At 39.1% G+C, this 25264-nt stretch overlaps 1 protein-coding gene across 4 annotated transcripts in view; it reads right to left on the bottom strand.

Annotated features, from left to right (window-relative positions):
• aak1a (AP2 associated kinase 1a) overlaps nucleotides 1-24769 on the bottom strand; it is a 112559-nt gene extending 87790 nt beyond the window's left edge. For 2 of the 4 annotated variants that reach the window (XM_067413091.1, XM_067413092.1), the window contains exon 1: nucleotides 23857-24769. In XM_067413091.1, the coding sequence (XP_067269192.1) occupies nucleotides 23857-24010 (154 nt within the window). In that variant the 5' untranslated portion in view covers nucleotides 24011-24769. The remainder of the gene's footprint in view (nucleotides 1-23856) is intronic. The other 2 variants (XM_067413094.1, XM_067413093.1) reach the window with 2 other exon arrangements.
• Nucleotides 24770-25264: the final 495 nt, after the last annotated feature.

The raw sequence follows: 25264 nt of genomic DNA, 5'->3' as shown, positions 1-25264 counted from the left end.
TATCTGCGTGACTCACCACAAATAGAGAGAAGTAGATCCGGCTGCAATGTTCTCCCGCGAGACGCATGCGGTTCTGTTTATGAAGCGCCAGAGCGCCAAAAGTTACAGCTTGCTATAGCTCTGAGTATTGGCATGATTGCATGTGTGATACTGATCTCGTACAAAAATCTAATAGACAAGTTGATATTAAGTAACAACGTTTTAGCCACAACACTGTCTATTTGTGAAAAACAAAGCCGTACCAGAACTGATTCGCATCTCCAAGCGATTCGATTCAAATGAATCTTGTGTTTTGAACTATTGACTGAATGACTTGCCGCCACCTACTGGCGGTTTTTATTTTCATATTTATACTTTGCATGGACTTTTTTATTTAAAATATTAAACTTTTAAAGTTTAATTTGTACATATTTCTAAATTCAAAAACTTATATGTAAAACATTCATACAACATTAACCCATGCATTAATGCATAGGTGTTTGATAGTATGAAGTCCAGTTCTGCTTTTTGTGTGTGTATTTGTGCTGTACTCTCAGAAGTTAATGATAATATTATGTCAGAATTATGTTGAATTTAAGAAATTGACAGATGATGCATACATTTAATAAGATTAGAAAACATTGCTCTTATAATGGTAAAAATGACCCTGGACATTAAAGGACAAATATCGTCCTGTAATGGGAAAGTTTTAATTGGAATGTGTTTGATGGATTAGATTGTGCTCCTAAATTTTTGACTGTGCTCCTAAATTTTTTTAATTAGGAGCACGAGTGCTCCTCAAGAAAAAAGTTAGCGTAGAGCCCTGACTAACCTGCAGCAGTCCAGTAGCCTAGAAATCTAGACGCACCCTAGCGTCAGCAAATCTAATCTGCCGCGAGTGCCTTCTAGCAACTCTCAATACACTTCTGAGCTGTAAAAGCCAAACTCTGGTCGGGCCAATCACATCGTGTATAGAGCCGGTGGGCGGGCTTAACATAATGACGGCTGAGTTGCGCTTGCGTGCTACTAATAAACACAGAAACTGGCGAACGGCAGCCTTTCGAATCAGCTTTGACCACGTTTCAGTTAAGCTTTTCTCTGAGAAAAGAACAAAGAACGGCACTGCAGTTACTCTTAAGAAGGGAAGATGTGTTCGGAGTTTTGCAGACCGAAAACGGAGAAATGTAATTTTTCAACTAGCTCCGCTTCACCTTCGTTGCTCTGGTTGGTGTAGCGCTTGATGTGGGTCTGGCTTGTCAGGCTAGCAATCCAGAGCTCATCTTCTCATAAACTGTTTCTCTCTTATTAATTATATTCCATACCTGTTGAATGTACATTTTTTTAATGAATTGACTGATAAACATCGTACAAAAATTAACCAATGTTTTATTATTGTAAAAATGTAGTAACCATGTTTTGTTTTCCGGGAGTGATTACCATTTGTATTACAGTTTTACTGCAAATATCTTGGTTAAACTATCGTAACCATAGTTGATTTGTGGTTTAACAACAATAACCATGTTTTTAGTTTTGTTTTATTTCTATTAAAACCATGATTCATTTTCATGAGAGCATTTTTAAAATAGATGAATGAATGCACGGTAACTGCTTTAAAGAAATGTAATTATGTTAAACATTGAATTAATCTTAAACAGTAACGCGGTGGCAGCATGACTGCTTTGAATATTTAGAATTTGCCAAAAATGTGTGAATTGCATTCAGTGAAATGATCATCAATGAAAACATGACAGATTGACTAAAATATTTAATATAAATAAATATGTTAAATCTGATCTCATTCATCAGGTCTCACACACACTGCATGGCTGCAGACCGCGGTCGCTATTTAGACTAGCACTGACACCGTGTTTGTTTACAAGCCTCAGCTTATGCTGGATTAAAAAACTACAAGTTCCTGTACACAGTTATCATCAGAATATCTCTTTTTCTGTCTCTGATAATGTCCGGATTTTAAAATCATCCGACGAGCACTTCTGTTAATCAATTATGCTGTGATAAAGGTCTATTGGAAAAAGATGCTATTGGGAAAAAATGCTTTGGTGGACACACATTGGGCACTATTTTAATGATCTAAGCCCATGCTCTAAAGCCCATGGCACAGGTTCACTTAGGCCATATCTGAATCCACTTTTGCTAGTTTACCTGCGGGAAAAAATTATTTGTCGGCGTAACCGGTGCATGGTCCATAACGCCAAAATGACTGTCCCTAGTCTCATAATGTGTCATGGCCATGTTTTGGACATAACATGCAATAAATCAAAGCCTCATCTTCCATTCTCTTTAAAAGGCACTTTTGCCATTTACTAGGCGGAATTTGCAGGAAAAACTGAACACGAGGAAATTAATCTGCTCGTCCAACGACACCTGCTTCCTCGTCATCACTGCAAATAGTTAGACTATCTGATACATGCAATGACATGTAGGCATTTTATATGGACTGCATTTGGACTGCATTTTATATAGCGCTTTTATCCAAAGCGCTTTACATTTTTGCCTCACATTCACCCATTCATACACCGACGGCGATGTCAGCCATGTAAGGCGCCATCCAGCTCGTCGGAAGCAGCTGGGGTTAGGTGTCTTGCTCATGGACACTTCGACACTTGGTCAAGTGGAACCGGGGATTGAACCACCAACCTTCTGGTTTGTAGACAACCTACATGAACCACTGAGCCACTGCCGCCCCAGGTTTTATATTTATGTACACAATAATAATCTTTAACATCTGTAATCATTTAATTTTTATCATATTTAAAAATGTTTGTGTGCTGCTGCGGTTAATATTGCGTTTTGACTAGGTTTGTGTTGGCCAATGGCACAACCATTTTCAGTTCCTCAAAATAGCAAGTCGCCAACAACATGCCTGAACACACCTCGTTTTTAGACCATTGCTGCGTTCCACTCCACTTTAAGACACGCACTTGCAAACTTCCCTAAGCACTTCCCCTTGGGGGAATCCCTGCCACCATTTTGAAGTGCGTTCCACTTCGTGAAGTGGACAAGGGAAGTTTGTATGGACAGACCCTTGCTCCCTCGATTTTGACCGAGTGAGCGAGTCTACTTCATATGTACACTTCAGGCAGCTTCATATACCAAATTGCGATTGTGACGTCACCACATATCACGTTTAATTTACCCCACCACAAACAACTATAACTATTTTTAAAAACATTTAAAACAACCCAAACACATCCATATACATATAGAATGCTGCATTAAACAATTTCGTAAAGGTAAAAAATAAATAATATATCAACTCCATATGTGGATTCCAAGTGATCAAGGGCTTAGGGCGTTCCAGTTCAGTCCATTGCAAAGTTTCCGCCAGTAGTGGGCACTCATGCAACGTAGGCATGACGCACATCCGAGTGAACGAGACGGAGGGAAGTTTGCGAGTGAAGGGCATGATAAAAACGAACTGGAAGTTGAACGCAGCACAGCACACCCGTGGGTGTGGGTCTGGCTTGTCAGGCTACTGTGGGCACATAAATGGGCCCAAATTCAACGGATGTGAACGGATGTTGGATGTGGAAATCGCATCAGGATGAAAAAAAACCCCACTTGCGTCGCACCTGGCATTACATTGCGCCTGGTGTATGATAGTGCCCACAGCCTTAGCATAACAGTCTGCTACAGTTCTCTTTCAACTGATTTTAGCAGCAACTAAACATTCTAAAGAGAATCGTTCTGAGAAAGTTAGTTAAGGTTCATACTTCATAAAAAAAAGCTGTGTTTTAAAATAAATCTAGGTTTGCTGTGCTTGTTTGTATGGCTGCACAAATGTGTGATTATATATCAACATGGCTGTAAAATAATAATAATAATAATATATTGTTAACGTTAACTTTTGATGACTGAAAGCACAAGAGTTTACTGGTGTTTTGGTGCTGGTGTGTGAATGGTATCTAAACTGCTAAAAAGATAGAACACTGTTGCTTATGCAAATAGCATATATAGTAGGGATGTCCCGATCCGATCACGTGATCGGAAATCGGGCCCGATCACGTGATTTTAGACTCGATCGGAATCGGACGTTACATCCCGATCAGGACTCGGATATATATGTATATTCTGGGGTGAGAGACAAAGTGAGCACTTGCACCGCGGTTCATCTCACATCTGATGACGCAATAATATAGGTTGTAACTTGAAAATAATGCTTTATGTAGGCGGCTATGTTTCTGTAGATGGATTCACGTGCTGGCTCCTCAGTGATACAACAGCGCTAATAAAAGAAAACAGTGGGCAAAACGGTCTATCTGTGTAAACTTTGTTCAATTAATGCGAGTGCTGCCGTATTGTCATTGAATATGAGCAGTCATTTTCACTGTCATGTGTAGAGAAGACGCGAATGAGAGCGCGCGCGCTGATCTGTCTGCATCATCCGAAAGCGCGCACTCGTCTCACAGCGCGCACATATTGAGTTCTCTTTCAAGTCTTGTGGTTAAACGGACCAACTCACACAAGAAGTATGTCAACATGTCCATCTTGATGAGTATCCAAGCAGACATAGTCTGAATATGCTTTAAGAGGACTTTATGCAGCCGAGAAAGACGACGCAGAGCCTTCCATTGGGTCTTAAAGGGGCAGTAGCCGTGCTGTCTGTTCAATGTCAAAGAAAAGATAAGGAATCAAATCACCCACTGCTCTTGATTGAATAGCTTTTGTAAGGATTAGTCTTTAATTTAAACAGTTAAATATGCATTTTACATTTGATTAGCCTACTTTATTCAATTTCTCTACCTAAAAACTAATGTTACGCCTATAAAAACCTGAAAAGCATTGTTAATTACACTTCAGTCAAATTACACTTCAAATATTTTCCCCCAAAGTTAGTTTATGTCATTGTAGGCAGTTATCATCACGATGATTTCATTTCAAGTTTTCGTTTTTTAAATAAGTTTAGTTTTAGTTAGTTATTTGATGCTATAAAAACGGCTGTGTGATGTCATAATTGACAGCTGTGATCGACATCATCTCTGAGTGAAGAAATTGTCACTAAGGCACTAACAGACTTTTTTTCGGGATTATTGGGAGCAGATTATTTAATTTAATTTCCATAACTGTTTATTTCACACCAACATTATTAATTGTTCTGCATCTGCAACTGCAACAGGAATTTTTTAATTTTAATGTTGCACTAAAATCCAAAAGTGAAGAATTTATGTTATTTATTACTTGATTGTTCAAGCTACCTCACAGAAGTGCTCTGTTTGTTAGAGTTGTTGAGTGTTAAAATAAGGTGAATAAAATAAAAAATAAGGAACATTCTGGTTTGTTTTTTCGCTCTTCTTTATTCTTTTTTATGTATTATAGAAGTATCGGATCGGGACTCGGTATCGGCAGATACTCAAAATCAAATGACTCGGACTCGAAGGCAAAAAACCTGATCGGGACATCCCTAATATATAGCCCCGTTTCCACCACAGGAACTTTACCCAGGAACCTGGAACTTTGGGTGGTACTCGGTGTGTTTAGACCGTAGGAACCAGGGTCTAAATGAAGTTCCGAGTAAATATTTCCTCCTCCAAACGGCCCTGCTCACGAGGGAGTACTTCTTCAAAGTTTAGGAACTTTCGAGGGCGGGACTTGGGCGCTGAACATGCTGATTGGTTGAGCTCACCCAGCATTTTATTTCAACCGGCATTTTTAAAAGTCTTTTGCGAGGTTCGGTCTACGTTCAGTAAATATCAGTCTCTCTGTCTGATGGCGCGCGTTCGTCTCAGCCATCTCACGTGCAATGTCCGTAATAGCTGATAATAATATTCATTGTCATTTTAAATCTAGCTTTACAAGCTTTCTGAATTTGCTGCATGCTGCTGAATCAGCATATAGTGCTCTTTTCTGTCGTTGTTAATTACCTCTTTAGTAAACCAATACATAACCAGCAAAAGCAGCACAGCTTGAATCTCTTCCATACTCGTTATTAATTTTTTTTCACCATGTAAACGACCTGACCGATTAGCCTACTTTTAAGTGTGCTTCCTTACATGACGGCGCGCGCCGCGCTCATGTTGACAAGAGAGGAAAGTTAATTTTTCTGAGGGGTAAACTTTTTTATTTCGTAAGTTATGAAGATAATGTTGGAGTAATGACACAGCGTATATTGCCCCAGGCAGTTTTTAGAATTTTTTTTCTGAGATGATTATTACACTTTACAACAAATAAATAGCTTATTATATAATACTGTATTAGTCCTGGTGGCCGTTAAGAGTTGCTATGGCTACAGTAAACACATTCCAGCTGCTGGAGAAAACAGCGTTGACATTTTTGATGCGGCAGACAAACTGCATGTGACAAAATGATTGCGATTGAAAGTCATCACATGTAAACACCAGATCGGTTTAGATAACGTCTCATGTAAACAGTCCACTAAATCTTTCAATCGGTACACACAAAAATGATTACTGTCCGTCACTGACTTGGAGGAGCAGTCGCGCAGTCCTACATCACCGGACTAATCTGCCTAATCTTCTCGGAGCTTTAGATCGCGGTCGAAACGCAGACAGTTGCAGGTCTGAGGGGGAAAGTTCCTGTAAAAAAGTTCCTGGTACAAATTGTTCCGGGTAATTTTGGTGGAAACGGGGCTTATGGTGTATTTACCGGAAAATGTGTTTATAATTTACCAGTACAATGTGTGAAATGGGCTACTGATTCATCCAGTGGACTATTCCTTTAAGAAAGACCAAACCAACCAATTAAAACCAACACAACCCACTAACACAGTCCAAAAGAAACTCAGAAACAAACACACCAGAGCACGCTCAGCATGACAGCTGAGGGGCGACAGATGGCGGCCATTAGAAACATTAATGAATAAATCAGTTGCTGACCATCTATTATTCACACACACACACACACACACACACACACACACACACACACACACACACACACACACACACACACACACACACAGTCCCACTGAACTATCAGAATGAGGTAAAGATGCTCTCCAAGGGCAGTCTGATGTCTACTCAAAGACAAAAACATTCAACGATGACCATAGAGCTTCCCAATTTGCCTACTTATTCTATGCCATAAAAGTATGGAGGTACATACTTTTTGATTAGAAAAGTTGGGACATGCTAACATTCATAATTGTCTTTAACATAGTCAAGTCAAATGTATTTATTTTCACAACATGATGCAAAGCAGCTTTACAGAAAATCATGATGTTTATGATATCTTAAAAGGTTAGTTCACCCAAAAATGAAATTTCTGTCATTAATGACCCTAATGTCGTTCCACACCCGTAAGACCTCCGTTCATCATCTTCAGACACAGTTTAAGATTTTATATTTAGTCCGAGAGCGTATCTAAGTGTATGCACACTATACTGTCCATGTCCAGAAAGGGAATAAAAACATCATCAAAGTAGTCCATATGAGACATCAGTTGGTTAATTAGAATCTCTTGAAGCATCGAAAATACATTTTGGTCCAAAAATAACAAAAACTACGACTTTATTCAGCATTGTCTTCTCTTTCTGATTTGTTTTCAATCCTCAAATAAAGATTCAAATGGTCATGAATCAGCAGATTGATCATGAATCAATCCGAAACATGAATCAATCCGCTGATTCATGACCGTACTTCATGCTTCCATCTACTGAAAAGCTTTATGGAGATGAAGATTTGGTTTTTCAGCACGACCTGGCACCTGCTCACAGTGCCAAAACCACTGGTAAATGGTTTACTGACCATGGTATTACTGTGCTCAATTGGCCTGCCAACTCTCCTGACCTGAACCCCATAGAGAATCTGTGGGATATTGTGAAGAGAAAGTTGAGAGACGCAAGACCCAACACTCTGGATGAGCTTAAGGCCGCTATCGAAGCATCCTGGGCCTCCATAACACCTCAGCAGTGCCACAGGCTGATCGCCTCCACGCCACGCCGCATTGAAGCAGTCATTTCTGCAAAAGGATTCCCAACCAAGTATTGAGTGCATAACGGAACATAATTATTTGAAGGTCGACTCTTTTTTTGTATTAAAGCCCCACTTGGCTACTTTTGCTCTCGGGGTCCCCCTACAGTTTGGAAAAAATAATGTCCTCAACTACTGTCGTAAGCTCTGTCATCCTACAGCAGGGGATGCCATCGCGCGTGCATTTGTTGACATGACAACCCTGATAGCCCTGAACTAGTGATGCGCGGGTCGTCTCATAACCCGCGGACCCCGTATGTCTATTTAATGGTCGCGGGTGCGCGGCGTGTTGTAAAAATATATCCAGTGGTGCGGGCGGGCCAAATAACTTCATAAAAGCGTCCCGCGGGTCGGTGCAGCACTAACAGTTCCCCTGAAAACTGCAAGAGGAGTTCTTCTGGCGTCGCGTGTGAAATGTCTTCATCCCAGGTACAGTCAGTGGCATATGCTTCAGCATGTCATATGAATATAATTTCATGGGTTTTATTTTTTTCAAACGCCAAATAATCACGATGCTCACGTTTACAAGCCAGCGTCATTATAGTAGTCTATTGGTTACCGTTTTACAGAATCTATATGATACTTCAGTTCAATGTTTGAGTGGTAGCTCACCGCAACAAGCATGACAGCATCGATCGGGCACGCCTCCTTCAGCTCACGCCAACGAGCAAACGCTGGTCACATTTTGATCCTCGTCCTGCCTTTAATCCCATCATTTTTTCATTTCCTCTTATTGCTTTCCTCCAACAAAACCTTTTCTTTCTTATTTGTCTGTGCTGCTTCGGACATGACTATATTATCCGACGAACAAAGTTGGGCTCGCACGTCCGAATGTAAAGAAGTGTGTGTGTTGGTGGAAGTGACGTAAAGCAGTCGAATTTTGTAGTTCTTTTTGTTCTCGGGTTACTACCCGAAACCCGAAGTTTAAAAGTACGATTAAAAACGATACAGACCCCATCAGGCTATGGCAGACGTGTCATTCAACCTATTGTAAGTCGATTTATCATCACAAGAGTCTTAAAAAATATATTATGAAGGTTGAAAAGTTACCTAGTGCTGCTTTAAAAACACTTTTCTTTTATTGGTCGGATGAAATATGCAAATGTTTTTAATTTGAATTTTGGGCTTTCATGTGCTGTATGCCAAAATCATCAGTATTAAAACAATAAAAGACCTGAAATATTTCAGTTGGTGTGCAATGAATCTAAAATATACGAAAGTTTAATTTTTATCATTACATTATGGAAAATAATGAACTTATTACATATGCTAATTTTTTGAGAAGGACCTGTAGATCTGGGTGATAATACAGATTTACTTTTTGCGACGATACACGCAATCTTGCCATTGAGGTATGCTACATTTGCAACATTTGGCATTTTAATGTGACATGGTATAACAAGAATATCTATGGCAAGAGCTCTTTTCAGTCGCTTCATTCTTCTCCTGATTATTTCTTTTCTCCTTATTTGTATTCCACTGAAACAGTTTAAAAAAGGGCAATGTATATTGAGCATTTGTGGTCTGCACTCAAGATAATTTACGATGTTTCCAATAAATAATTCACTGGAATGCACCAAGAATCTCTTGCTTTTCTTCCCAAATCCCCACATCTCTTTGCAGGTTTGTTTTCACACGTATGCTTTCAAAATGTAAAATTGTCTTTCCTTTTCACTCCCAATCTCTTTAAACAGTGTTTACTATGTTTCTAAAGCAGGAAAATATTGTATTTATTGTCTGTCACAATGACGGATATCATTTTGAATTATCACTCAATATTCCAGTTAATAAAAAAATGTATAAAGGCAGCGTGTTACACAATACAGGCATATTACTGCAGTGATATTTTACACGTCTGTAATAATGCTGTGGAAATATGCAATTTCTTAATGCTTTTACTTTTCTGTGGTGGAAGCGTTGATAATGTCCTCTCATTGTGCATTGTATTTTTATTGTAAGTAGTATGCATACAAAGATTGTATAAAATACACTAAAACAAAACACAATAGACAAACAACGATAATATAAAGGGCCCCGTTTTTGAAGATGCTTATTGTGTTCATAGAGCCAACATTTCACCTGATTGTTTACAGTTTAGCAAACTCCTATAATTCACTTCTATAATTTGCACAAACCATCATTGGGTGTAGGAAAAAAGTGGACAGCACTTTTTTTGCAGATATAACAATCAAGCAGTTGAGATTTGCTATATAGTAGGATACAAAAGGGCTAAAGGCACACCAAAAGAAAAATGTGCTTTTCTCATATTGTAAGATTGTAGAAAATATATCATTACATGTTTATTGAACATTGATGAAGCAACATATTTTGTGAAAATAAATCTTAAAAGTAGTTTTTCTGTTTAAAGTTCTTTTTTTAAACAAAAAAAAGTTTTAAAAAAATTTAAACTTTAAAAATGTTTAAAGTTTAAAAGTTTAAAAAGGCCTTTTATTGGTGGGCCACAGTATTGACACAAATACTTTGGCTAAAATGTCTAAGGTTAGGTTAAACTACAGTCGGCTCGATTGAGGGGCGATGCCAAAATCAAAAGTGCATAATGGGTGCTGAGGTTTTTGGCAAAAGGGAATAGCACAGCCCTTTTCCCTCTGTTTTCTCCAGACATTCTTACACATCCATGTTTTATTTAAAGCCTATTATATCTTAATAAATGTAATTATATCTTAATAAATGTAAAACTTGTGTTTTTTCTTCTTTTTTCCCCATAATGATGCATTTGATTCGATTAATGGAAAAATATCAAATATAAAAAAAATATCAAATTTGACAATGTTGTTGCAGATGAAATATAACGGATAACGTTTTACCAAAAGCCTTCATCTAAAACTCTCTACCTAACCACTGGTCTCGCACATTCGCTATAGTTTTAACGCTTTTTATTCATGTTTGTAGTTCAGAACCAAATCCTCCTCCAATAGATTGTGGGCGATATTAGCTTTTATAGTGTCCATGGATCTTCATTACAAATTTTCTCTGGAAATAGCAGACCATCCGGGTAACTGGGATCCCCAGTTCATCATACTAGTACAATGTGACAAACTGATTCTAATATTGAATACTAGTCAGGACAAATTGTATTTCAATTGGGATGATGCCATGGAAATCGCTACAAATTATAGATCCCAATAGAATCAATAGACACGTGTAAATAAGCAGTGTTTAGATATAAAGATGTCAATGTTGCCTGTTTATTCCGTTTTATTTGTTATTTTGCAACTTGTGGCATATGGATCAAATAACGAAATGGACATTTGCAAAAAAATATGGCTTCTGGTTTGTTCTTCTCAGTTGATCAGCTTAATATAAACAGAAGATCGAGCACACTGAGCTGTGTAATTTGCATAGTGTGCACACACAGTATAAATATAAGTATAATAGGTTGTATACTAGCCTATGCACATGTATGCCCTCAAGTTATTAGTGTATCAAATAACCTCTTTACATTTAGGCCAGACATATTCCTAAAGCCACAAAAATGCAAATCCATCAAACAACTGTCTCTGATCCAGCCCATGTGTCATGGGTGACACTCACAGCTGTTGACATTCAGCCATCCTGTTTAAATTAAGACCTGCCTGCAGTAAAGATCATGTAACACATGAAGCATGCGCTGCAGTCCACACACAACCTCTCAGTGTTGTGTAATTAAATGCGCCAGGCTTTCCTTTCAATGTCTTCAGTGTGTTAATCCAATTTGCTTCAATCCACTTTTATTGTTCATAGACACTTAACCGCCGAGCTTCCCATAATGAAGCTGTTGGAGTCATGCATCATTGCAGAGTTTACTGCTTTGTGGGTAATGACTCTAAAATGAGCCCGCAGTCACATCTGCTGACTGGACAGTTATCTCCTAAATACTATATTTAGCCAATTCACGTTTTTAATTTTTAGTTTATGCTAGTTTTGACTGCAAGGGCGAATGTATGACGACGAATTGTTATTTTGGGTTCAACCAGCCAATGTTTAGACAGCACCACAGAATCATACTGTCCTTAACTTACAATGGATTATTATTCAACATGCTCTCAATTCTGAACTATTATTGCACTTTGGTGAATTTGTGTCCAAGTCATGAATTCGTACATCCGTTTGAATGTTTTCGTACGATCTGTATGTGCCCCACTGATGGTTGGACACATATTTTCAGGCTGCATATGGTTTTTCAAAATAATTTCAGTTTAATATCTAAGAAATGTCAGTAACACTTTACAATACGGTTTCATTTGTTAAACTTATGCCCCGTCCACACGGAGACGCGTTTAGCTGTATACGTATACATTTTGTACCGTATCAGCGTTTCGTCCACACGGATCCGGCGTTTTAGAAGCATGAATCCGATATTTTTCGAAACCGGGTCCCAAGTTGGGTAAATCTGAAAACGATCATGTTCCGTCTTCGTGTGTACAGCGAATCCGTATATTTTCTGAAACGGTGATGTCATCACACTACGTCCAGCACGGTGAAAGAGTTGAGGGATACAACTACGGGTACTGGGCATGCGCACATCAATATCGCGTCATTTAATGACCGTATCTGCATTATTGTAAGGGTATGTTTAGGGTTGGGGTAGGTGTAGGCATTAATAAAACACATCTGTTAAGTAGCAAATGTATTTATTGTTATTTTATTGTGAGATTTTGGCTCACCTCCAATCCACTGCTATACCCCTTCTAGCCACAACTCTTCTTCTCCGTTTTTAGTGTATTTCTGTGGCAGAATTACAGCGCCACACACTGGCCTGGCATACAAACTACATCGCTTTTAGTCCGTTTTCTTAATCCCGTGTGGACGCAGATATTTCTTGAAACGAGGAAAAAAAAGATCAGATTAGGAAAGCACTGGCTTCGTGTGGACGAGGCCTTAGTTAAAGGACAACTCCGGGGAATTGTTAAGTTTATCTTGATTGTTATACCTTTGTGAGTATAGTCTATAGAAAAAAAACGAATCGGATTGGTGCTTGCAACACGGAGTTATTACAGTTAATGCCGAGAGCCCCCCTCAGCTAAAACGGCAGCATTGGGGGCATAGATGTAAAGGGTGTCTTTGTGCCTCTTAACAGACACAAAATCCAATTAAAATGTCTGTCCAACATGAACAGGTCCCTCACACGACAACGAGATTTAGCCACTTAGCCATTGTTTAAATTCACCTGTGTTAGACGGTTAGCTGTGTCTCGCGCTGAAGTCCCGTGGGAACTCAGCAGTAGCCGGGAAAAATAGTCCAGTTGGGAAGAGCGTTGTGTGTGTAAAGCATTATTATTTTATTACTGCACATCTTTCCTCAAGCCGTGTGTGCCCAAATGGAAGGATAAATAAAGTTCACATTACCTCCACAGTGCATCCGTCTTTAAACACGGAATGGCATTTTTCTTCAACCGGCCCACTGTGTTGTGTCTGTATAAGTGTGTTGTGTCATCCTTGTGAAAGTGTTCGCTGCAAATTTTCACATTCTGTTGCCACAATTCGGAAAGGCACAAACGGGAACTATTTCTTCTTCACTTGAGAGCCCGATCGGATCATCACTCTAGTGATGTCCGTTCACGAACGAATCGTTCTTTTTAACCGGTTCTTTTTAGTGAACCGGGCAAACCAGTTCACCAAATCGGACTGAATCGTTCTAAACGAATCGCATCTCAAATCAGCGCTGATCCCACAAGTTATAGTTACTCACTTTTTATGACATGAGTGACAGTCCCTCCGAATAGAAATACACTAATGTCTTGAGGTACATGTTGTAACTCCGACCATTCAAACTGAACTGAGACATGTTTTGCTGAGAGAACTGATGAACTCCCGAGCCGCTGATACCGAGCATGCGCGTGTAACGGAACGGGCAGCGGTCCTCGGATCAGCAAGACAGAATCGAAAACTGTTTCTCTCGGACATGTTCAATACTGAGAACCGTCGAGCCGATGAGCAGAGCCGATGAGCAGAGCCTCTTTACACACACGACGCTCTTCTCGACTGGACTATTTCCCGTTTCTGGCTACAACGGAGTTCCCGCGTGACTTCAGCGCAAGATACAGCTAGCCGTCTAAAACAGTTGATTTTAAACAATGGCTAAGTGGCTAAACACATCTCTTTGTCATGTAAGGGCCCTGTTCATGTTGGACAGACATTTTAAATGCATTTTGTGTCTGTTAAGAGGGACAAAGACACCCTTAGCGTCTATGCCCCCAAAGCTGCCGTTTTAGCTGAGGGGGGGCTCTGGGCATTAAAGGAAAATGGCCCTTATATCTCACTAGACATTAAGAAATCATGTTAATTTCAAATACTTCTATCACTGACAACAGTAGTCCAGCCAGGATATTGTCATTTAAAAGTTGTTGTTGCAGCCCTCAACTGATGTTGACATGTTGTGTTTTGGCCTGAAGCTCCACCCTCCACCTATCGACCAATCATGAAGTCAGTAGTGTTTCTGCATCCGGGTTGCCAGATCTGCTCTAGTTACCACAGCTGCAGCTACAAACGCTCCTGCTTGGCCTGCAGCCTATCTGGCAACCTCGAAGTCAGAGGGAGGGGGCGGGGGAGAGGGTATAGTGATTGCAGTACCAGTTTTGGCCACAATCTTACATGCACTTCCTTTAACTGTAATAACTCCATGTTGCAAGGACCAATCCGGTTCGTTTTTTTCTTCTTCTATAGACTACACTCACAAAGATATAACGATAAAGATAATTTTAAAAATTCGCCAGAGCTGTTTAATGCATTGTTACAGTATTTACTAATCTTTGTTAAAGGGAAAGTTCATCCAAAAATTAAGTTTATTGTTAATAAAAATCCAGCTGGTTATTGTTTGTTTGTGTGCATTAACAGTGCATTAACTACTATCAACAAATACAACATTTCATTTTAATGTATTAGAAGTTGAAAATAGAAGTTTGAAAAAAATTGAAAATAGAATTAGTAAGTCTCAAATTGTAGTATGTTGCAATGATTATTCCAAAGATACCCGTAATGTCTACCATTTCCGATAACATTTAATTTGGCCCACAACCCATTGCGCGTTGGGCGAGGACTCTATTAGAACTACAAACATGGATAAAGCGTATTTTTAAAGGGGTCATATAATGGTACATGCACTTTTACAAGGTGATTGTATGAAAATGTGTGTTGGCAGTGCCTGTACACAACCATCCTATAATGATAAAAATCAATCAAGTGTTTTTTTTTAAATCTTCTTATATGTTTTCCCGTCTCAGATCGAGCCGTTCGATGTGTGACATCACACGATCAGACACCCTTCCCACGACTGTTGATTGACAGCAGCGTTTCATCTCAGACCCGCCCTGAGCGAGCTCAAGCTGTCGTTGTTACTAGGGATGCACGATATTATCGGCACGACATCGGAATCGGCCGATAAACGCTTAAAATATAAAAATCGGCACCGGCCGATATGAAAACATTATGCCGATATGTCTTGCCGATATGATTACGTGTTGATATGCGCCTTCAATAACTCACGTGTGCAAGGAGTGCTACAGCGATAAGACCATGTCAGCACTGCGGTCATTCTTCAAGTGAAAACAAGAAAATACATTGCATGTACAGTGATTTATATTGACTGTTTTTAAATGCTGCCTTGAATTTCTGAATGCACGTACAGAAGGACGTGACCGTCAGCAGCAGATTTGCCACGTTTTCACAACAAAACTAGCCCAAAACAAGCCCAATCGCGTCTTCCCACTCTAGCGCGTGCGGCAGCCTCCACAGCAGCAGAAGCTCCTCCAGGTCCTAGTGCCCTCCAGCTAGACCGCTATATATTTATACATGTAGTGGGGGCGCTGTTGTTACAGTAATACAATGAAAAGTAGAATACACAAATAAATTGAAGTTACTTCTTGTTCTGAATAAAAAAAAATCAGTAATGATGTCATAAATCACAAGCATGACACTTGTAAATTAAATACTTTTATATACAGTGTATTAATCTGTAATAAAATTTTACGAAATGGATGATGAAAAATAATCCAAGGAGCTCTACAATAATTGTAGAATTAAAAGACAGCATCAATGGATGTCATGCCACCCCCACTTCATGTGCACAAACGTTTAATCCAAAAATACAATATTTAGGTTACAGCTGCATCTGGGGTGAAAAATTACTGACTTTATTATTGTTATTTTCAGAGCTTTTAATATACTCTTATCATAAAAAGAACTTTATTAACATTTATTTATCTTCAACAAGAATCCTTTTAGTAAGGATACCTCAGAAATCTGAAACCAGAATGAAAAAAAAATAGTTTTTGCTCAAAATGGTGTTGTTTCCAAACAAAGGGAAAAAATAAACATATATCGGCATCGGCCAAAATGAGCTGAAAAATATCGACATATCCGATATCGGCAAAAATCCAATATCGTGCATCCCTAGTTGTTACCATAGACATCATATAGGTTTCAAATCTATATGATGTCTATGGTCGCTATAGTCCGCCATTGTATAAGTAGAGACGCTGTGCGATTGTGGGGTTCTGTTCTTGGGCGTAATAATGAACACAGCAGGTCATTCTGATGTTCCTAAATCCGAACATTTAATTCAGCTGCTCCTGGATAAAGACCTGTGCCAGCTCTTCGTGTTTATGCTGCCCATCCACAAGAAGTTGAAACGCTTCACGACAAACTAAAGTTTCACGGCAGCTAAAGTTTACAGGCTAACGTTAAATTACGGCATGCTTTCTATCAATCAATCAATCAATCAACTTTATTTATATAGCGCTTTTACAATCACGATCGTGTCAAAGCATCTTCACAGTGTCAAACAGGACAATACTGCAACAAAATTAGATTTGGCTGTACAGTCGTTCTGGAGAAAACAGTGATGTTATCAGCTTATTTTAATTTTTCATATAGCGACAATGTTGGCAGATCAATATTATAGTTTACAGAATTAAATAAAAACTAATTCATACATTTTATTTGTATATTTAGTATGTTTTAGGGCTGTTTCGAATGCCATTTTTTGAGCTTCGAAGCTTAGGTGGCAATCAATATCGAATATTCGAAGCTTCGGTGGGTGGGGCTAAATATATAATAATAGTGTCGGTTTGCATTTGTATCATGAGTGAAAAACGACTTCCCGTTTCACTCTTCGGCATCGTAAATGTGTTGCGGCAGACCCAGTGGAGTGCAGTGTTGCATTTTAGTGCAATATGATCAGGTGGCACACATTCTTTAAATTTTAATAATCTTTTAAATAGAACAGTTTCCGGTACGCATTACACGGGCAGGTTTATGCTCCAAAAACAGACAGTGCACAAGTGATACAAAACACAGTGTAGTGTAGTCTGGCTCCATTATCCTTATTAATTCAACTACATTAACGGGCCTCATATCCATAGTGACAAACTCTACTATGGCATCTGTTATCTCTCTCTTTCTCTTCTCTGTTAACGGTTTTCGGATCTGCTGTGAAGGTTTGGGTTTTGTTGAGCATGTTGATGGCTGCGATACCTGTGGATGTACCTATAAAAAAATTAGGCTGTACTGCTGTATGTTTTTAAATAGTGTCGTATTTGCAATTAGCCTATTTATCATAGCAAATTAAGCGCATAAAAGCAGTTTTGTTTTTTTTGCCGCGTGCTACTTACAGAACTCAGGTGATTTTTTCAAACTTGTGGTAGGCCAGTTTCAAATCGCATATTTGACACACTACCTTTGTCTTGTCATCCTCACTTAATTTAAAGTGCTCCCAAACAGCTGAGGTGTTGGGCATTTTGTACCTATTCAGTATGAGATTAAATAAATCACTAAGTTCGCCAACGGGTGGTTCAAGCATGAGTGAGAATGAGTCTGCGACGGAAGTCATGTGTAAAAAAAAAAAAAACGAATATTCGAATCTCAAAACTGAAAATCGAATGCCACCTCACCGAACGAATATTCGAATATTCGATTATTCTAGTACAGCCCTAGTATGTTTTTCTATGTTTCTATGTATGATGTTCTCAATATAATTCATAATCCCATGTTTATAATGAACAACACGTTTCTACTGTCATGTGTAAACATCTTACATTTTTTAACAAATCACATTAGGCAAAATAATTACGATTTCTCATTGGATTGGAATGGATTATTTATTATGATTCATCCCGAAGCTGGGGATATCTTGAGAATCTTGCCAAGCAAGTTAAAGTTTGACTGTTGATCTGTATATTTCTGGCATCCTGAATACAAGGAATGTGCAACATAACCACACACTTCCAAATAGGCCAAACATTTGTCTACTTGCATTGAGTGTTCTTGTAAGAACCTCCAAATGTTCCTGTCCGTCTTTTAGAGTGTGAAATGACAGCAAGACTGAATCATGAATGATGTAATGGTTTAACAACATTGAGATATCGCCTGAAGGTCTTATGAACTCATTCGGATGACTAGGCAGAAGCCAAACATCTACTGAACTCTGTTCTAGGTCAAAGCCTCTAGAGTAGACCTTGACAGTTTTTCCTTGACAAAATGGCTTAGACAGCATAACTGGCCACTATACTATGGTGGCCGACTGCCATGAGCACAGGGTTGGATGGCGTTTTTCAGAGGAGCCAGCTGAAATCATTCACAGTTCAGCTGTTGTGGTCGCTTGGCCACATCCACATCACAACTATAATGATAACAGCACAAAGAAACTATCTTTCAGATCACTTTCGGAGTGATTTTTTTCTAGCTGATTACAAATAAAAATTCTGACATCCAATCAGAATCCATCCTTATTTAAAGGGATACTTCACCCAAAAATGAAAATTCTGTCATTAATTACTCACCCTCATGTCATTCGAAACCTTGCAAGACTGTTGTTCATCTTTGGAACACAAATGAAGATCTTTTTGGTGAAATCTGAGAGTTTTCTGTCCCTCCATTGACAGCTGCACAGCTACCACTTTGACGCTTTAACCCTCCGGTGCTCTTCGTTTAGGGGTTGCATTGGTTGTCTTCCCAGTCATGTTACCGGACACCTAAAAATTAAACTTCCTCCACCCCACCAATGCAATTTTTCTTCAATAATATTTTTTCTTTTTAATTTTGTATTTTGAGATGATTTGATGGTATTTTTGAATATTTATGCAATAATTATTGTCTATTTTTAACATTTAAAATTATAAAATATATTTTTTTAATTTTTTATTTATTGCAGTATTTTAGGTTAAAATAGAGACTAGGCCTTCAAAAAAATAATAATTTGAAAACAGATTAGCGCCCTCTTTTGGAATTATTTAAGTAATTATGCAATCATTGGTGTAATCCACTAGAGGTCTCTGGGGCTTGTGAATTCCCAAGTTCACTTTTAAAAAACATTTAATAATTTTTTTTTAGCTGGATTTAAATAAATATTACAAAAATATCAAATACTATTTTTATATTTAAAAAAATGTTAGAAATTTTGATTTTTTTTTTCTCTGTGAATTTGTGTTTTTGTAGATTTCCCATTAATTTCCTATGGTGGTCATTTTTGACCGAAGAGCACAAGTGGGAGTAATTTTTTTACAACCACTTAGCATGCTTGAATCATGCCCTCCTTTTATGGTGTGTTTACATACCTAATGTTAGAAAAGTCACCAAGTTTCATATCATTCTGACGAAGATGTGATTTTTAATAATTCAAAATGTGGTTCATAGGTTCAGTTTTTCATGGGTGTGTGTGTGTATAAGTGTGCGTGTCTGCATGTGTGTGTCAATATCACACTCCTGATGTTTTAGAGTATCACCCCTTTACTGCTGTGCACTTTTTTTCCGCATTGTGGCCGATTTGTAGATTGTACACACAAATATTCTGAAAATTTTGGTGTTTTTGCTGATTTCCTATTAATTTCCTATGGGGGTCATTTTTGGACCGAAGAGCACAAGTGGAAGTAATTTTTTTATGACCACTTAGCTTGTCCGAATCATGCCCTCATTTTTTTGTGTGTTTACATACCTAATGCTATAAAAGTCACCAAGTTTTATAATTTTCAGATGAAGCTGTGATTTTTAAAAATTCAAAATGTGGTTCATAGGTTAAATTTTTCATAGGTGTGTGTGTGTGTGTGTGAGTGGATGTGTCAGTATCACACGATTGATGTTTTAGAGTGTCACCCATTTACTGCTGTGTACTTTTTTTCAGCATTGTGGCCGATTTGTAGATTGTACACACATATATTCAGAGAATTTTTGTATTTTTGCCGATTTCCCATTCATTTCCTATGGTCGGTCATTTATGACCGGAGACCATGAACGCTGCTGCTTTTTTACGACCAATTAGCATGCTTGAATCATGACCCCAATTTTTCTGTGTTAACATACCTAATACAAAAAAATTCACCAAGTTTCATATCATTCTGATGAAGCTGTGATTTTAAAAATAGAAAATTTTTCAGTCAGAAATGACCGAAGAGCACCAGAGGGTTCAAATGTACATTAAGGGATCGTAAAACAAATCCATATGAATTGAGCAGTTTAGTCCACATTTTCTGAAGAGACATGACCAGTTTATATGATGAACAGATTCAATTTAGGCTTTTATTAGGCTTTTATTATTTCATGTTAGTCAGCACGTTTGAGCTTCAACAACACAAATGAGGTTTGTTCTTGTGCATCAAGCAGGCTCGGTTGAGCTTCTGTTTATGTTTGCTGATCAATGTTTAAATGTGAATAAAAGCCTAAATTAAATATGTTCATCATATAAAGTGATCGAGAATATATGGATTCGTTTGACGATCACTTTAGGAACCTTTCAAAGCATCAAGGTGGTAGTAATGTAGCTGTCAAGGGAGGGACAGAATTCTCGCAGATTTCATCAAAAACATCTTCATTTGTGCTCTGAAGATGAACTAAAGCCTTACAGGTTTGGAATGACATGAGGGTGAGTAATTATTGACATAATTTTCATTTTGGGTGAACTATCCCTTTAAGAGCAGAGAGTACTTCGACTCGGCGCAGATGTGAAGGAGGATAGCCTGGATGCCAGCCGAACTTAGCCCCGCCCACAACATTTTTAGGTCGGGCATTTCGGTCTGGCCTCGCTCCATAGAGGAGTAATTATCTCCGAACAGAGACTGTTCAGACCAATGAAATCATCAGGGCGGGCTTTAGAAGACGATGGACAGATGATCAACAGTAACGTAATCATGCACATCATCAAAGGGGCTTGGATTATATTTACTCGAATCCTAAATGGAGAGCTTGTTTGTATGCATTCACCTTCACAATTTCTCTCAGAAAGGATGATCATGTTGAGTAAGTACTCTGTGTATCAATAAATTCTTTAATTTTTTTACAACACAACACCGGCTAAAATAGTTTATTCCAGCGCACGTGCAGACAGGGTTGCCAAGTTTTTACAACAAAATCCGCCAACTACTAGCCCTAAACAAAAGCTTCTCGGGGGGTTCTCCAGAAAAAAATGGTGTTTGGGGGGTAAAATGTGTGTTATTTTGGCAAGGTTAACTGCTAAAATTCGCACACATGGGTCTATATATCACATCACAGTCGCTTCAACCTGCGGACATAGAAAACAACCACGGAAAAAAAACGCAGACTTGGCAACACGGTGCAGTTGAGCTCTGTCTGTTGACATTTGACAAATAACGTTATGCGTCGCTTCGTTGCTCTGATTGGTTGTAGGTCTGTCCAATTGAGGTCTTTCCTGGTTCGGTTGAAACACGCCTCATAATAACAGCCCAATGGAGCAGTATCAGACTCATAATCTGACTAGAATTGAGTATGACCACGTCAGGCTAGAGGGAGGATGTTTCGGCCGGGACTTTTTACTGCGCCGAGTCGAAGTACTCTCAGTAGTGCTATTCCGCCATACATTCTAGTTCTCCTTTTATTCACTTAGAAGCGTCCCGTTTTATTTTATGTCATCATACTTGATCGTTCAACTATTCGTGTAACTGTATTTAAATAGGGAAAACGTGGATGTGTTTGGTCGCTTCTAACTTGATCTCTGTTTGGTACCATAGTGAATGAACTGGGCTTAGTGGGCTAAGCTAAATGCTATCAGATCGTCACCGCGTGTCAGAGCGATTAAGTGCACGGACTGAGACGAGAGAGGTATGTATCAACTAGTTTTATTTAAGGGAATAACAGTTTAATAATAAAAAGCAGTGAAGTATCCTTTTAAACTTTTAAGAATTGTTCAATGAAAGGTTCTTTGGGGAACCAAAAATTGTTCTTCTAGGGCATCACTGTGAAAATCCCCTTTAGGAACCTTTAATTTTATGAGTGCGTAGTCTCTTCATGGACAAAACATCATCTAATGCTGAATTATCAAATACAAAATTCTCACTAGCAGATTGAAGACTTTTTTTTGAATGGCAGATCGCCTCTGATCTCCCATGAGACGCAGTGACTCCAAATGTGCTTACAGGCAAAAGCAGAAATGACTTGTGTAAGGCGTTCAGAATTCTCAATGCACTGAGGTCATGACATGAACATATGACAGCCGTTTCTCTCTCTCAGCCTCGGTAATATCTTCTGCATTTACATGGCGAGTTAAGGGACAGCTCATTGTGATTTCTCTCAAACCATAACCAGTTTTGAGTTCCTGATACGCTGATTACAACACCCTATTAGTACTCGTCTGCTAACATCTCAGTGCATCATCAAGAGGAATGCCTTTAAATCTGCTTAAGAGACTAAAGCTGATGACTCATCGGATGGGACTAACCTCTCCGTGTTTATTACAGAGGAGTGAGTGTTTACTAGATCCGGCCATTACAGAGGGTCATGTGCTATGCTTGCGTGCATCATGTATGACGTATATGTCATTTATTATAAAAACACTATTTTAATATTTAAAATTAGCCGTATAGAACAAATCCACAATTTGTACCAGGCTGTTTTTTTTCTGCTGTAAAGTTAGGAATTTTAACATGGGGGTCAATGAGATTCTGCTCCCTTCTGGAGATTGTCCCTAGCGGCTATTTGAGGAATTGCAGTCTGCATTACTTCCACATTGGCTTCAAGAGAGATTGCGGGAGGATGCGCTTGGTACTGATGAACGCGGAAGCGCAGAGGATAAAGTTAAAAAAAAACTCTGGTCATTAATTAGAAGTCTAAAACAATATTTTTAAAAGAAAAATGTGGCAGGAGCTTAAGTTTGTTGCCTGTAAACGAGAAAGGCGTCAACTTACGCTACGCCTACATCCTACATCGGGTCAGAGGTCACTTCTGCCAGAACTTGACTCGCGTACAACCATTTGTTACCCGAAGACAGTGATTCAGAGTATATAGTTAAGAAAGTCAAATACACCCTGGCTTGAGGGTAGTAAATCATGGGATATCTATACTGTATATATTGATTTTTAGGTGAACTAACTAACCCTTTAAAGCCCAATTTATACTTCTACGAGTGTATGCCATAGGTACGTTGCGTAGCCTACGACCGCAAGTGTCTGTGTGATTGGTCTGTGATTGGTCTGCCAGAACCCATCCCTCAGGAACGGACAAGGATGCAGAAGTAAAAGAAATCAACGCGTAGCCCACGGCGTAAAAGCAACGGCGCAGGTTTGATGCAGAAGTATAAATCTGCCTTTGGATGCTTCTTGTCACGTTTGGAGCATGGCATCTCCAGTCCCCATCCATTTTCATTATTTGGAAAAGGCAGCATCAACATTCTGCCAACCTTCTCCTTTTGACTTCCAGGTAGAAAATAAGCCTTACGGGGGGGTTGCAACAACAAAAGGAAGTAAATGATCATCAGATGTTAATTTTGGTGCTGACTATTGAATTGAAGCTCCTCTGCTGAGGCAGCACGCCTCACTACATGCAGTCAGCAAATATTTAGATGACGCATGAGTGAGACGAGTGACGACAGAGGCTCGGAGTCATTCATAAGGCATCGTTATTTATTTATATAGACACGGAGCGTGAAAGCATCGTCAGTGCAGACACAGTACATGTATTATATGTCCTTATGAAAGCATAAAGTCGCTTACCCTCCGCTACAGTCTCCTCCACGGTCACTTGATATCTTCCAATGGAGAAAACGCGTCCGATGAACGCGCCGGACCCCGCGCCGCCTCCCGCACCGGCTCCAGACGCGGGCCCAGAGCTCACCATCTCCCGTCGGGTGTCGAAGAACTTCTTCATTGTCCAACCAGCAACACTTTTTCATTAAACCATGAAAAACACAGACTCTCTCGCGTTACGTGTCGTTCTCCAGATCCAAACACAAAGCTTGACAGTCGGTGAGATGCACAAGTGATAGAAAAGCGCGATAATCTCTTAATATAATACAGTCCAGTGAGTGACTCCGAGGACTCAGCGGACCCTCATCACAATATCAACACAGACTGCGTTAAACTAAACCAAGTGTTAGGACAACTCAACTGCATAAGAAGGACTCGGTTATCAGACTAGTAGGATGAGTCACCGTTGACATATTTTCATACTTATGAACCCATAACACTAGCTTATAATAACATATCTGTTAAGTGCCAACGTATTCCTTCCAGCGACATAAACATACAGCAGGGAAGCAGCTTATTCCAAGAGCCCTCTTCTCTTTTTTTAGTGCACTTGGTATCCAGCAACGATTATCGGCAGCACAGCATTCAGGAGTCGCTGTCCTCTCCGTTTGCTCATTCAATCATCACAGCTGATCCTCAGAAAGACGCTTGTCCGAAAACCCGGAAGTGCAATGTATCAGGAAAACAGTCGGTTCGATGGGGGTTTTCCCCGGTTTCCCCTAGGCGAAGTGAATAGTAGTGTGTGATTATTGTCTGCTGACGAGGTTAAATTAAAGAAACGGCCACATACATGGTAAGAACCACAGTAAATCGAGCGTTAGGGTGGACTTAGTCGTGTCGTCTGCTGTCAGTGGCGCTCTGGTAGATGTAGTTTAACGCAGCGCGGTGACGTCATTGGGGACGCGCACATGCGTGTCCAATAAAAGCCACTAGAGGGCCACACACACACACACCACAAAAAACATTGTGAATGTTTAATCAATACATTGTTTGGCGCATAAGAAACAAATGGAGAGTTGTTTGTTTGTTTGTTTTAAATATATGTTATGTCTATTTAATGCTATGTCCTCTTTAGAGGAGACCAGGATAAATAAAATGGCAAGAACACACATTTATAAGCAGAAACAGTGTTGTTGTTTTTTTAGGTTTCAGGCTAATTTTAACCAGACTTTGTATAAAGATTATTCTCGAATATGTTATGATACATTTGATATACGATTTTACTCTATGCAATATTTGTGTAAAATGGCCATAAATGTGTAGTCCCATTCTATACAATGTACAGGTGCTGGTCATATAATTTGTAAAAAGTTGATTTATTTCACTAATTCCATTCAAAAAGTGAAACTTGTATATTATTTTAAGTCATTACACA

Source organism: Pseudorasbora parva, chromosome 13, assembly GCF_024679245.1.
Source record: "Pseudorasbora parva isolate DD20220531a chromosome 13, ASM2467924v1, whole genome shotgun sequence".
NCBI classification, from domain to species: Eukaryota; Metazoa; Chordata; class Actinopteri; order Cypriniformes; family Gobionidae; genus Pseudorasbora; species Pseudorasbora parva.
The sequence above is the reverse complement of the archived record's forward strand: the minus strand, read 5'-3'. Positions and strand labels throughout refer to the sequence as shown.